The sequence below is a fragment of the Fistularia commersonii genome, chromosome 28 (assembly GCF_037954325.1).
Source record: "Fistularia commersonii isolate RoL2024-O1a breed Wild chromosome 28, RoL_Fcom_v1.0, whole genome shotgun sequence".
Taxonomy (NCBI): domain Eukaryota; kingdom Metazoa; phylum Chordata; class Actinopteri; order Syngnathiformes; family Fistulariidae; genus Fistularia; species Fistularia commersonii.
In genome coordinates, this window is record NC_141311.1 from 4,621,849 (window position 1) to 4,635,337 (window position 13,489).

Consider the following 13,489-nt stretch of genomic DNA (forward strand, 5'->3'; position numbering starts at 1 on the left):
CACAATCTCAACACAAAGGCATTTTCTCCTTGTGTCTGTGGTAGGTGGGGCCTATATCAAGATACACTTCCCCTTCCTATGGTTAGAAAATTTGTCAACCTCCCCTCGCTAAGAGGAAGATCTTTTTTTTTTTAAAGGACAGACAGCAGCAAGTTTACATTCGCAAGTGAATACCTGCAAATGTATGCCAGAGCCTGCACGCGCTGCCATGAAGACCACTTGCCCCACGCCGGCATCGTCCTACTCTGTCAACCTGAGGGCAGATGATGTGTGAGAGGTGTCGGTAGGATCTGGCCTTTACAGACGTGTAAAATGGAAGAGGAACAAGCGCAGAACAAGGACCTATCTCAACCCACAGGTACTCATAAAACCCATACTTTTTTCTTAAGGTTTATTTTATTTTACACCTTTCACTTCATAAAAACTCATCATGTGGGAATGCATGTACCGAGAATGTCGTTCACACGTCTTTGCTGTTTATTTGCTTCGGTATTTGTGTTGTGTTTACTTCCTGAATGATTTGTTTGTTTTTAATACTATTCTGGAGATGATTGGGCTAAAGAGAGCTTTTATTTTGGTGGGTTTAGTGTTTATTTTTGGGGAGATTTGAGTGCAGGATTATACAATTAAATGACAAGCTGGAACTTCTTGCTTGCCTCCCAGACAGAACAGTTATACAAAGCGAGGTGCACAAAAGACATCAAATGTCATGCTGAGAGATGACAGAAAAGCAACAGGATGTGGTTGACCAAAATGGAGACATTGCTCACACAAATATATGCTCTGACTTCTTGCACTTGTAGCACAGAAAATCAGATTTATGTTATTAATGCCAACCACATGTCAAAATTGGGACACAAGCACGTAAAGATTGTATCATCAGAAGGCATAGCTTGTTCTAGTTGGGAACTTCCCCTAAATTGTACATAAAATAAATGTATAACTGAAAATTCAAGCAATCGAAGGCAATACGGTACGTCCTTGGCCAAGGTGTGACTATATGCCCCAGGTCGTGTCTTAGTTGTGGTAGTTAGTTTGATTCACATTTTTGTATCTAAACTACTATCAATGTTTTAAAGGATTTCCCTTCCTCCTTGCAGATGTGAAGAAGTTTAATCAAAAATCTGAAATTAAACGATATAGTGAGATCTTCAGAGACTTCGACAATCTTGAATTATCCTTCACCTCACTGTAAGTATCACTCGTGTGTCCAGAACATTTGAAGTTGGATCTAAATATATAGTTATTGATAGTCTCTAAACATGCAATATTTAATTTTGTTTTTTGAGAAGTCAGACAGTCCCCTTCTTTTTATGAGAAAATTATGTTATTTTTTTAATGCATTTTGCTCATTTTGGTGGCGTTGCCAAGGCAATATTCCACCTTCTGCAAATGTCATTGCCACTCAACAATTGTATTATTGAAATGCAACTTGTATAGATGTACAGTTTATTGATGTTGGAGTCACTTCACTCTATTTTTTCACTTATTTTCAATTTATTTTGATCATTTTATTATCTTACTTTTAATATTACCCCTATTCTATGTATTCATTTTAATTTTCGTATATTTTAGATGCTGGATGTGCTCTAGGTTGCGATGCCAGCCTTTGTCCCCTCCAATTGCAATTAATAACTTGTCGGAAATATCGATCATGCAAGATGTGTGTGTGTGTGTGGCTACTTCTGTTCACTTTTTTTATTTGGACGCAAAGCTGCAGAGAAATGGGATGTTTGGATAAAGCATGTTCCACTTAATACTTGATTTTCAAATATTGCCATTTCACTGTATTTGCTTCTTATCCGAAACTGTGTCTGCCTGTCTAGTGAAGGGGATGACCTGATGTCAGACTCGTGCTCACAGTCGGAGTACATCCCTACAGAGACCGCCGGGCTTACAGAGCAACATGATAAAGCTGTAAGAGCGGTCAATAATATTCATAAAAACGCTGTCTGCTGCGTTTGTTGTTGTTTATCGAGGTTGACTTGAAATCTGACAGAAAACATATTAAAAGTGTTTTTTTCGCCCCTACAGTGTGCAGATACTTTTGACCGACGTGTACGCCCAGTCTCAAGTGACAGTGATGAAAACCAATCAGGTATGAGTATATGTGTGTGTGTGTGTGTGTGTGTGTGTGTGTGTGTGTGTGTGTGTGTGTGTGTGTGTGTGTGTGTGTGTGTGTTGTGTGTGTGTTACCACAAGGGAGTCAATAGATGACGTAGAGCAGGCTTATTTTGGCTGACGGGCCACATTTCTTATATGATTTTTATGCGTGGGCCGACTAGGTATCTTGTAAATTGAACAAAATGAAATTTAAATGTATATATTTAACTTTTTAGACATTTTATTTTCAACTTTAAAATCATGACCGATCATATAAATGTCCTGACATTATTTTGTATGTAATCATCTATCCAAAATTAAGCAAAAAGGGGAAAAAGGAGTTTGTAAATTCAATATTGATTGAAAATACATAATAGAAATAATAAAAATAAAAAATAAATAAATAATAAAATAAAAAAGCAAAACAGGCCGGATGTGTCCCGCAAGCCGTAAAATGCCCAGGTCTGATGTCGAGGATTCAAACAGTGAAGCTTAGTTCCTTTCAGAATCACTGTGAGGTTCTTATTTATTTTAATTCAAAAGTTGAAATCACTTTTTTCTATGCACCCAACTGTTCATCTCTACATATAATTGCTCTTTTTAATGGTCTTACGAACAAATGGGAATTTCCTTTAACAAAAAAAAAAAAAAAAAAATGATATTCTGTCTTACAAGCTCCACGTGCTTCATGAAGCTCTCTGTGAGTTGTAATTGCCGTGAGGTAATAAGATTAGGATCAAGGCTGCAGATTAAGCCGGGGACAGCTGTACTGTTTTACCTACCAAAGTGTTGGTATTATGTTAGCTAAAGTAATAAAAATAAAAGGGAGGCCAAAAGGAAGTCTACACTTGCACAGTGCTCCAACTTCAGTCTTACATCCATTGTAACGTGTGTTTCCAAACGCCTCCCGAAATGGGAGGATGTAAAGAGTTTTTAGAGATCTGATTTAATCTTGCAGCATATACTGTACTCACCTACAAATTAATGTATCTTTTTATTATTTTCTTTCGGCCCCAAGATAAAGAAATCACCGAATTATGAGAACGAACACCGAATACCAATCGATGGCAATGTAATGTAATTCATGCCATTCATTTCACGTCATGCATCTACAAATAATTATAATAATAATCTGATATGATAACATCTTTTGGCAATATTGCTTATTGTGGTCCCGTTGGTTGGAAGGGGTTACCCATCAGCCTTTATTAACACCGTCCATACTGTCACACACCAGGAGGTAAACCTCTCCCAACTCTCCTGTAAACCCCGTCACTCTACAATCTGGACTTCATCGGGCTAATCCCCGATCGTGAGAGTATGTCCGTAATGCCACGCAGATTCCCGCTGGTGGATGATTTCCCAATATGCTGAGTCTCTTTTACTGAAAACTCACGACAAGGCGAAGAGAGGCGAAGAGATTTGGCAACACCATCAGCACTTTGCCAGAAATAGACAGTTTTTCTTTCATGGATTTCTCTTGAAGAAGTGATCGGCCTGCTTGGATTTTTTTTTTCTTCTTTTGCCATAATTGGATTTGTTGATGTAAATCAAGAGAGTAGGATATGAACCTGCATGACTGGGAGAGGAACTTGAATAAGAATTTACAGCAATGACTGCTTAGTCAGTCAAACTGAGTTCTTGGAACTGCACTGTGGACTAGAGGAAGAAATTTACATCCGCTTCAACTTTTGACTAAAGGACAAAAAAAAGCTTTGTTATCGACGTTTTGTTTGTTTGTGCGCTTGGTTGCTGTTGTTGTTATGATGGAGTGTGTGGACAGAAGAGAGTGCAGCAGGAAACTTTTTAGACCTCCTGACTGTTACATTTACGTCCTTCACCGCGTGTTGATGTGAGTCACAGAGGAAGAACTAGTGTTGGTTGTCATATCGACATCCTGCCCCTCTAATGAAAGTAGAGCAGTGACATTGCTGCTTTTGACATTTGAAACTGAGCCTTTGAACAGCTTAGCTTTAAGTGAGTCTGCTTTCATTTCAACCTTTGCCTTTCTAGCAGCCTGGAAGTGTGTGTGTGTGTCGGCGTGGAGGTGGATGATTGAGGGGAAAAGTTATTTAATGTCTATTGACAGGGTGCAAAATGTCACTTGGGTCAAATCTCTCTTTTTGTTTATTGAGAATATTTCCCGCCAGCTAATAACACCAACTGCAGGATCTCGATTGTGAAAACCTTTACGTAGATGCTGCAGAAGCATTTTTAATGCGATTTTAATACGTTTTCTCTGATCTGGATCTAGGCATTGAAGATGCCTATTGGATTTATGTTTTCACAAGAGTAAAAAAAATATTTTGCGGGCGGCAGAAGGGCCAACCTGTCATGGGGGGCAGCCCAATGGACACCGTGTCATCTTGGGGAGTCGCTTCGAGCGCGTAAAGCCCGCAGCAATGTTGATGTACTCCCTCCCAGCCCAGGAAGCAGACCTGGCCCTCTGTCGCTGCGAGGATGGAGTGGAGACGGCCCTGCAGTATGCGAAAATGTGGTGCCGTTACGCGAAAGACCTCCTGGCGTGGATAGAAAAGAGAATAACCTTGGGTAAGCATACAAACGGCTCAGAAAATAGAATATTGTGATAAAGTTCTTTATCTTCTATAATGCAATTAAAAAAACAAAAAGGACTTTTTCATGATATTCTAATATTTTGAGATAGTATTTTTGAGTTTTCTTGATATAAGCCATAATCAGCAATACTAAATAAAAGGCCTTGCAATATTTCAGTTGATTTGTAATGAATCCAGAATGTATGAGATTTTTGTTTTTTAATTGCATTACAGAAGATAAAGAACTTTATCACAATATTTTAATTTTCTGAGACAGTCCTGTAACTGCAAAAAGAAAAGCAGAATGATATGATCATCAGCTATCCAGTATATATTTAGTCATTCACCTTGTGATAAGTAGGTGTAGTATTTAAGAATAAGAATAAGAATAAGAATAAGAATAAGAATAAGAATAAGAATAAGAATAAGAATAAGAATAAGAATAAGAATAAGAATAAGAATAAGAATAAGAATAAGAATAAGAATAAGAATAAGAATGAGAATAAGAATAAGAGTAAGAGTAAGAGTAAGAGTAAGAGTAAGAGTAAGAGTAAGAGTAAGAGTAAGCGTAAGAGTAAGAGTAAGAGTAAGAATAAGAATAAGAATAAGAATAAGAATAAGAATAAGAATAAGAATAAGAATAAGAATAAGAATAAGAATAAGAATAAGAATAAGAATAAGAACAACTTTATTTATCCCGAAGGAAATTGTTGTGCCAGAGTTTCAAGTAAAACATAACAATAATAAATAATAGAAGAAAATTGCATAAACAGTAAAAAAATAAGGGGTGTGAGAATAAGAAATACAAATAAAACTATAAAGTGTCAAAGTCAAGGCTATAAAGTGTTTTAAGGTCTTAAGTACAAATATAAATTGGTATAACTTTTCGACCTGAAAGTAAGACAAAATTTCACTTGTCACAATTGTCACGTGCCTAACCGAAACCTGAAACAAGGCAGACTGGCAGACTGGCAGATCTGGTGCTGCAGCCATCATTTTTATTGTGTACGGGGGAGCAGAATGCTTCGACTTGATCTGATCATGCTTGACTTGCTGAGGAGCTCTGTGGACGTCTTAGTCACCCCAGTAAGCGACAGACGCATCTACACACCCACAAAAAGGATTAGATGGTAGATTAGCATGTTAGACAAGGGTAATGTGGGAGACCAGGTGTCTTTTGGAGAACGTAGACCCTGATGACGGTTGAATCCGGGAGGCACGGGTGCCTCGGATTGACCAAATAAACAGCCAAGGTTGTTGAAAGAGCGAAATGAAAGTGTCCCTCTGATAGTAAAGGACAATGATCGGCAACAGGAACAGTTGACTAATAGTCAAGCTGAAGGTACTGTGGATTACACGTGTTGGAATCCATTTTTCAATCCCGCAATCACATCGGTGTCACGAGTGAGACAAATTAGCTCTGGAGTAGAGCTGCGTGGAGAAGCACGATTACAACAAATGGACTTCTTTATCATAAATAAAGAAGATTAATAGATCTCTGCAGCTAACAGGTAGATGATAGATAGAGCTAAATATTACCCGAACTCTGAGAGGTATGAAAAAAGTGACATATCAAATCAACGTGTTGACAGCAGTTATCAATATTACAGCTCACATCAACCCTCCTCGTTGCATTATTTTAAATGATGTGCTGATTTTTATTGACAGAGCAAGAATTTGTCAAAAATGTCATGAAGACATCTGATGCAGCGAAAGCCAGTTTGGCGCCGCAGGTAGGCTCTGTTACCAAACGGTCCGTATGCTATTTCTTAATTATGACACATTTCTTATTCATAACACTACTCTTACACATGTAGGAGATGATGCCCCTGCAGTACATCTACACCATGGCATTAGAGCAAGACATCAAGAACAGTTTGAACTCAAGGAAGACTTCCGAGCTCATACACAACCACTGTTACCAAGTAAAACTGACTCATATTTACGTCACTTTCAAGCAGCATATTGTCTTGCGGAAATAACTGTGTCCTTCGTTGTACGTGTCCAAAAAGGCATTGGCCGCCAAGAGAAATGAGATTGATAAGTGGCGCAAAGAATTCAAGGACCAGTGGGCAAAAGAGCAAAAAAGAATGGTACAGTATACCCTTGTTTTTCGCAGGGGAAACGTTCCAAAAAGAACCCGTGATAGGCAAAATCCGTGAAGTAGAAACATTTTTTTTTTTTTTACAATTATTATACAATTAAATATACCATACATTGCTGCTGTCGTCCCTATGTTTTTTTCTTCCTTCTTTATGGAACGAACGGAAGATTCATTAATTCCGTAATGCCGACCTACAGACACATAGCTTTTACCTTCCCTTAGCATGTCCAGACGTTTAACTTTATCTGCGATAGATAGCATCTTCCGCTGCCTTTTGGGCCCTGCCGCAGGTGCTTTTGCTGGTCCAGAGCGTTTTGTCAACATTATGGGTTTTAGGGAAACTCGAAATTGCAAGAGAATTTGCACGTACGTAATGTAAATTTGGCAAGCTGTTTTACGTACGTGTACATATTAAACTGCAACGTTATTGACGCACAGGTAGAGAAGAAGTAGAGTGACTTTTTAGCCAATCAGAATGCAGAAGACAATGCACGATGCAAATCCGTGAAGTAGGGAAACCGTGAAAAGTAAACCGCGTTATAGCGAGGGATCACTGTACATGATTCAGAACTTACTCAAACTCAAATTGACCAATTTTAAGAAACATATTGTGTGTGTGTGTGTGTGTGTGTGTGTTGCAGAATGACGCGGTAACAGCTCTAAAAAAGGCTCAGCAGCAATACTACCAGCGTTGTGACGAGCTGGTAAAAGCGAAGGCCGTCACAGCAAAGACTGTGGATGACGCAGCTGGAATTAAAACGATGGATAAGAGAAGGAAGTCCAAAGATGACGCTCAAACCCGGGTGAGCGTCTCATTGAATTTCGATAGAAAACTCAAAAACTTATGATGAAGTGTGTTCCCCATCAAATTGATTTAATTTTAGGCATGATTTAAAGTTTAGCAGACATAGATGATCTGCAACTGTTCAGTTTAATATGCCATTTTAATTTCTGTTTAACCTTATAGTGATGTTTTTCATTGAATCTAAGAGACATTATATACTTGCCGTCTCCTCAAGGTGTTTGACTCGGAGTTTCTGTATCATCAATGTGTGAGCGATGCCAGGATCCAGCAGGATGAGTTAGGGAAAGTCAAAGAGAGAATTATTTCTCATATTCGCAAGCTCATCTGTCAAGGAGACACCGTGCTAAAGGAGGTTGGTGTGACTGATGAAATTCAATGTCTTTCTGCCTAACATTATACATCCAGAAATGTTTAATACTCCGCTCTCTCCAAATCGATTAAGTCTCATTTCACTCCAGTATAAACAAAGGATGTACGCTAGTAAGGCAATATGCTCATCAGTGTTGTTTTCGATCTTTTGGCCTCCATTTCGAACAGCATCGGTCAATATAATGTAATAAATTAGATATTCTTTATTGTCGTAGCTCAGCATACAACCAGAAAATTAGGAACACAATAATACAAATGTAGATAAGGACTAAAAATATTGCAATCGTTACTTATTTCCATATGCTCGTAGATATGTTTTCCTTTTATTCCATTTCAATAACAGAAGAAACAGAATAAGGGAAAACATAAACAGGAAGTCAATAAGCCAAGCTGTGTTATGATTTTGTTCATTACACTCATCTGGATGTCATTTACCGGGTTTATCGCTGCTCTGTCTTTATCAGGCCACGGTCAATATGTTTTACTACCAGCAGCAGCAGACCGAGCTGGTTCCCCTCGGATATCACAATCTGGAGTTTACAAGCAGGTCTCTGGAGCCCGGGAAGGCGTATCTGATGCACATCCTCAGCAAACGACAGCCCGAGCAACCTATCCACATCTTTACCTTCCAGGAGTATAATGGTCAAAGCAAACGGTACGGTACTTTGAGTCCAAGTAGTGATTTTAATTTCCATTCCAACAAGTGTCGATATCAAATGCACGTGTTGAAGGTTGCTAATAAACGAATAAAATGTCCGTCGTTGTTATATATTTTAAGGAACAAACGTAAAACCGGTAACGTTCAAAGCCACACCCAGGACTCTTCTCCTCTGACGGATGAGAATCCGTACAGACAGCCAAGCAACGGCAGTAAGAAATACACATTGTGACACGTGGACTTTTAGTTTAGGACACATATTGAATTGAACTGATGTAGAATTTCCCAACACGTTTCCGTTCATTTTAGGGAGAATGGGACAGAGTGACAATGACGGTATCGGAAGCAGTTTGGAATCTCTGTCCAGCCCCGGTAAATATACGGATTCAATTAATTTGTGAGACTCCGCATTCATATTTACGTGACAAAAAAATCATTTTTAAATCCCCTCTACTGCGACCGCTCTGTGGGAACACACAACTGAAGCTCACACAAGCAGGAGATTCCCGAAAACTAATTTGACAGGGTTCCCGGATGACCTGGATGACCGTGACATAGGGTCTGAATCGGGTAATTATTTTTAATTAATTCTTGCTCATTATTTTTAGCGACTTCATCGAAACCAGCCGGCGAATTCGCAAAACGCTCAACAGATCTTTTTTCTCTCTCCGCAGAGTGTACTGACGGTCAGCAAGTCAAAGTGCGCGCACTTTCGCGGGCTGCACTAACGCACCGACTCAGGAAGCTCAAGAATAAGATTATCAAATGTAAACAGTGTGACAACTACATAGTTGTCGGCGGCGTTGAGTGCGAAGAGGTACGACGCACACCGTAAAAAATCGGTGTGAGAAATGCATCGTGAGGTTTGAGAAACGATACTAACGTATTGTTTCTGGCCCGTCCTCAGTGTGGGCTGGGTTTTCACAGGAAGTGCATGGAGATTTGTCAGCTGGAGTGCGAGCACAAAAAGGGAACCGTGTTCGGCGTCGACCTGTCGGCGCTGATGCACGAGCGGCCGGACCGAGTGCACTTTGTGGTGCTTCGTTGCACATCTGAGATTGAAAGCCGCGCTCTCTCTCTCCAGGTATTACTCGTTTAGCACGGTGGAAAGACTCGAGAGTAAGACGCGGTCTGCTCGCAATGTTTCTTCTTTTTGCTTTCCTCCGAGGGGGTGTATCGCGTAAGCGGGTCCAAGCCTCGTATTCAGAAGCTCTGCCAGGCCTTTGAGCTGCAAAAGGAACACGTGGACCTCTCCGAACTCTCACCGCATGACATCACCTCTATCCTTAAGCACTTCTTCAAGGAGGTACAAGGATTCGTTGCAGAATCAACTTTTTTCTCCCATTTTTTTTTTCAAAACTAACTAAAAGTTGCCCTTCTCAGCTTCCAGAGCCACTGCTAACCTTTGACCTCTACAATGATTTAATGGCCGTCGGAAAGACGATTCATCACCAAAGTGAATCCACGGCAGAAATGACCGAGATAGGGGACATCATTCACAAACTTCAAGCGCTGCTCCAGAAACTCCCTTCATATTGTTACGGCACATTGCAGCACCTGATATGTCACTTGCACAAGTAAGGAAATAAATGACAGTCGTCGGTATTCTTCATCATTTCCTCATCTGCGTGCTTTTCTGTTTCTACAGAGTGTCTGAGAACACGGAGAACAAAATGTCCCCGAGCAACTTGGGAATCGTTTTCGGCCCGACGCTACTGCGCCCCCTTATTGCATCAGAAATGTCCATGATAGCCCTGCTGGAGAACAGTTACCAGGCTGCGCTAATAGAGTTCCTCATCACACATCATGACAAGGTTTTTGGACTTGCACAAAGGCCTGAAACACCAACCCCTCCTGTTCCTACTGCCACGCTTCCAGAAAGCCCTCTCGGCCGTTCCTGTCCTGTGGACGGGGGACATCCGGAGGGCGGCCGTCCGGCATCGGTGTCCTCCAAAGATCATCCCAACTTGCTGGAAGTAAGTTCTGCAGCGACGTTAATGTTTTTCTATAGGATTCGCTAAATAATCATAAAAATCGCAATGGTTCCCGTTTGAATTATTTCCGAATTGCACCGGTGCAGAAATTAAATCGGGCTGGAATACAAAGTACGAATAAGTTTGCACTTAATTCTTCTTTTTCTGACTGATCAATCAGTTGTTTAGCACCTTGCACCTTAACTTCATTTGCCACATTTCTTCGGGATTAATACACTGGACAGCCTTTGCTTTTTTTTGCTGTTTCTTTCTGCATAGATTTTGTGCTTCTTTTAAGCTTCTCTATGAGGGCATTTCCTTAAAAAAAAAAAAAATCAGACTAAAGCTACCCCGAGGAGCTTTTGCGGCCGACTAGAAAAAGTAACTAAATAACCTTACAGTTCAAATTACTCTACAATGGCTGTAAGAACGGTTAGCACCAGCTAAAGTGGAAAGATTTCACCTGGTTTGTAAATACTTGCAGAAATCCACCACTCAACTTGTGTCATTCCAACAGACGCGAAAAATCAAGAGAGAGTCAAGCGAAGGTTATATTTCTGACAAGTCTTCGTCCAATGAGGCAGTGGACCAGCTCAGCCCCGAAGCCACTGACAGAGCAGGTAGGCGGGTTGTAGTAAGGGAATCCCGATTCCAAGATGAGAAAAGGATCACAATAGTTGTTGCTTGAATAAATTAGAAGATGCCGTTTTATTTATCCAGCTGGAGATTATGGTGAAACATCTAGATTCTAAATCGTGTTATGACAGAGATCTGATGTTGCTAAGTATCTTCCTGTAGGCTCAGAGATATGGGAAGCAGGCAGTCTCAAGTGATTATTAGAGTTCCCCTTTTCTCTTTTTATACACATTTTCTCTACCTACGTTTATAGAAATAATCCTTCCTTCTATTTTTTCACTTCTGCCATTTCAGCTGTAAAACGAGAACACTTTTCTTTCGTCTTGCCGTGGAGTGAAATTATTATTACTGTGACCGTTTCTTATTTCTCAGTTTTGGTGTCGTTTACGTTGAAGGTTTCTTCTCTTCTTCGTTTTGCTTCACGCTTCTCTTGTTTCTGTTTCCTGGGGCAAAATACAACAGCTTCAAATCTTCTAGTTGCTACTAACAAACTGTTTATTAGTCATAAACCTAAAGTAGCCACTGTACACTCGGTGCAGTGTGTAGTTCCGGCCTGCTTAAACAGTTTAAAACAAACATATAATGATGGTGGGGAGGGTTATTCAACTCCAACGCCTCCTTCTCCTTGTGCTGCAGTCTTGGCTATGAAATCATCGAGCGATAACCGGAGCAGGCCGCCGGAGGACTCCGACTCTGTCTTCGTGACCCAGCCACACTATCGTTTCACCAGACAGCCCGTAAAGTACCACCGACATCAGAAGCCGGGCGTCCAACTCCCCCAACCGAGTCACCCAGCAAGACAGTCCGCTCACCAAACCGTGGACGGCCCGGGGAGCGCATACAGCAGCGCCGGCTGCTCTCCAGAGCGTGCCGAAAAGAGACTCACCCAAAGCTTAGATCTCTCCTGTGAGAGCGGGGACGAGGCCTCGGGGAACAAACCCGACGTCATGCTGGGCCTCGGCTCCGTATTTCCATCGGTTGCAGCCGAGAGGCCCTCGGACGCAGCGCGGGGGTTCCTTCTGCAGCCGGCGACCGCGGATCCGACCGATCCGAGCGTCGGCCTTTCGAGCAATAGACCGGGTTGCGGACAGAGACCGGATTTGAATCAGCGCAACGCGACCTCCCCGGCCGAGAAGATCCTGTCGGGTCTGAGACGGAGAGGCAGCCATTCGGGAAAAGATGAGCAACTTTTTGTCTGAGGAAAGTACTACTCTGGAACACACGCATACACTGAGAGACGGGAAATTATTTCTGTCTTCTCACCATCTGTCGGTGACTAATGTGAGATGTTTTGGAGTCAAAAACAGGCGGGATGCCTCACACGGCTCGCTGGGCTCTGAATGACTGGTTTCCGGAAAAAGGTCACACTTTAGCTTCTCTCTAAGAAGAAAAACACATTTTAAAATACCTGCTGACTGACACGTCACAGCAACTTAAACCACTAATTGTCTATGGATAGCTGAAGTGTCGACCGTCCACCGGGTTATAGAGGATCGTCTGTTTTCACATCTGTTTCTTGTGTTTGCAGGGACTTCATTTCAGGAGATACGGTGTCATAAATGAACCAAAAAAAATGTTTGTAACGCTGATTAATCACGTTTTTTTTCTGCTTTCTGTCCCCAAACTGGGAGGCAGAAAATGCATGTGCAAATCGAGAGCTGTTGTTTTGTTTGGCTCTGGTGGAGGGGTGGAGGGGGGGGAGTCTTGCACCTCCTCGGTGTGACACATGGGGGTGCTCTTCTCAAGGGTTGCAGGGAAAAAGCCAGAACGTCGCTGCAAAAAAAAAAAAGAAAAAAAAAAGGAGGTGGGGGGGCAATAAAGCGTGGGTTTGTGAACACAAGCCGTTGAGATCGCACCTTTTCCGGTGCCAGCCATCTAAATCCAGGTATATTCAACTGAAATGGCATGTAAACAGACCTGACATCCCATAGTCTGCAGACTAACATAAAAAGTTCAATTTAATCGACATGATCTTCACTGCTCTTTGTTCTTTTGATGGCATCTTGATCCAATCAGGTAACTGAGAAACGTCAACAACATCTAGGATGGGTGGATAATTGAGGGGGCCAGAGTTTCATTTTCTTACCTCAAACTTCCATCCGCCTGCTCTCCGGTAACCTTGAAAAATAAATCCGGTAAAAAAAAAAAAAAAGACAAGATAAAAAAAAAGCCACCCCCATCTGAGTTATCTATAGGCTGCATCATCGCTCATCTTCTCCACCTTTTCCCTCCCTCTCTGTCTGTCCATCTCCTCCCTCTGCGCTCCTTTACGCACAAAACAAACCG

General features: G+C 41.3%; 1 protein-coding gene across 1 annotated transcript; it reads left to right on the plus strand.

The window, feature by feature from the left end:
• The first annotated feature begins 120 nt into the window (after positions 1-120).
• Positions 121-13,161, plus strand: gmip (GEM interacting protein). The gene is made up of 21 exons (XM_086175834.1): positions 121-358; positions 1,101-1,191; positions 1,827-1,917; positions 2,035-2,098; positions 4,528-4,653; positions 6,327-6,391; positions 6,476-6,583; positions 6,671-6,751; positions 7,404-7,565; positions 7,782-7,919; positions 8,401-8,591; positions 8,715-8,806; positions 8,904-8,966; positions 9,081-9,164; positions 9,269-9,411; positions 9,502-9,678; positions 9,763-9,900; positions 9,978-10,171; positions 10,243-10,570; positions 11,085-11,187; positions 11,840-13,161. The coding sequence occupies exons 1-21, from the start codon at positions 313-315 to the stop codon at positions 12,400-12,402; spliced, it is 3,048 nt and encodes a 1,015-aa protein (XP_086031960.1). The 5' UTR covers positions 121-312; the 3' UTR covers positions 12,403-13,161.
• The last annotated feature ends 328 nt before the right edge of the window (positions 13,162-13,489 follow it).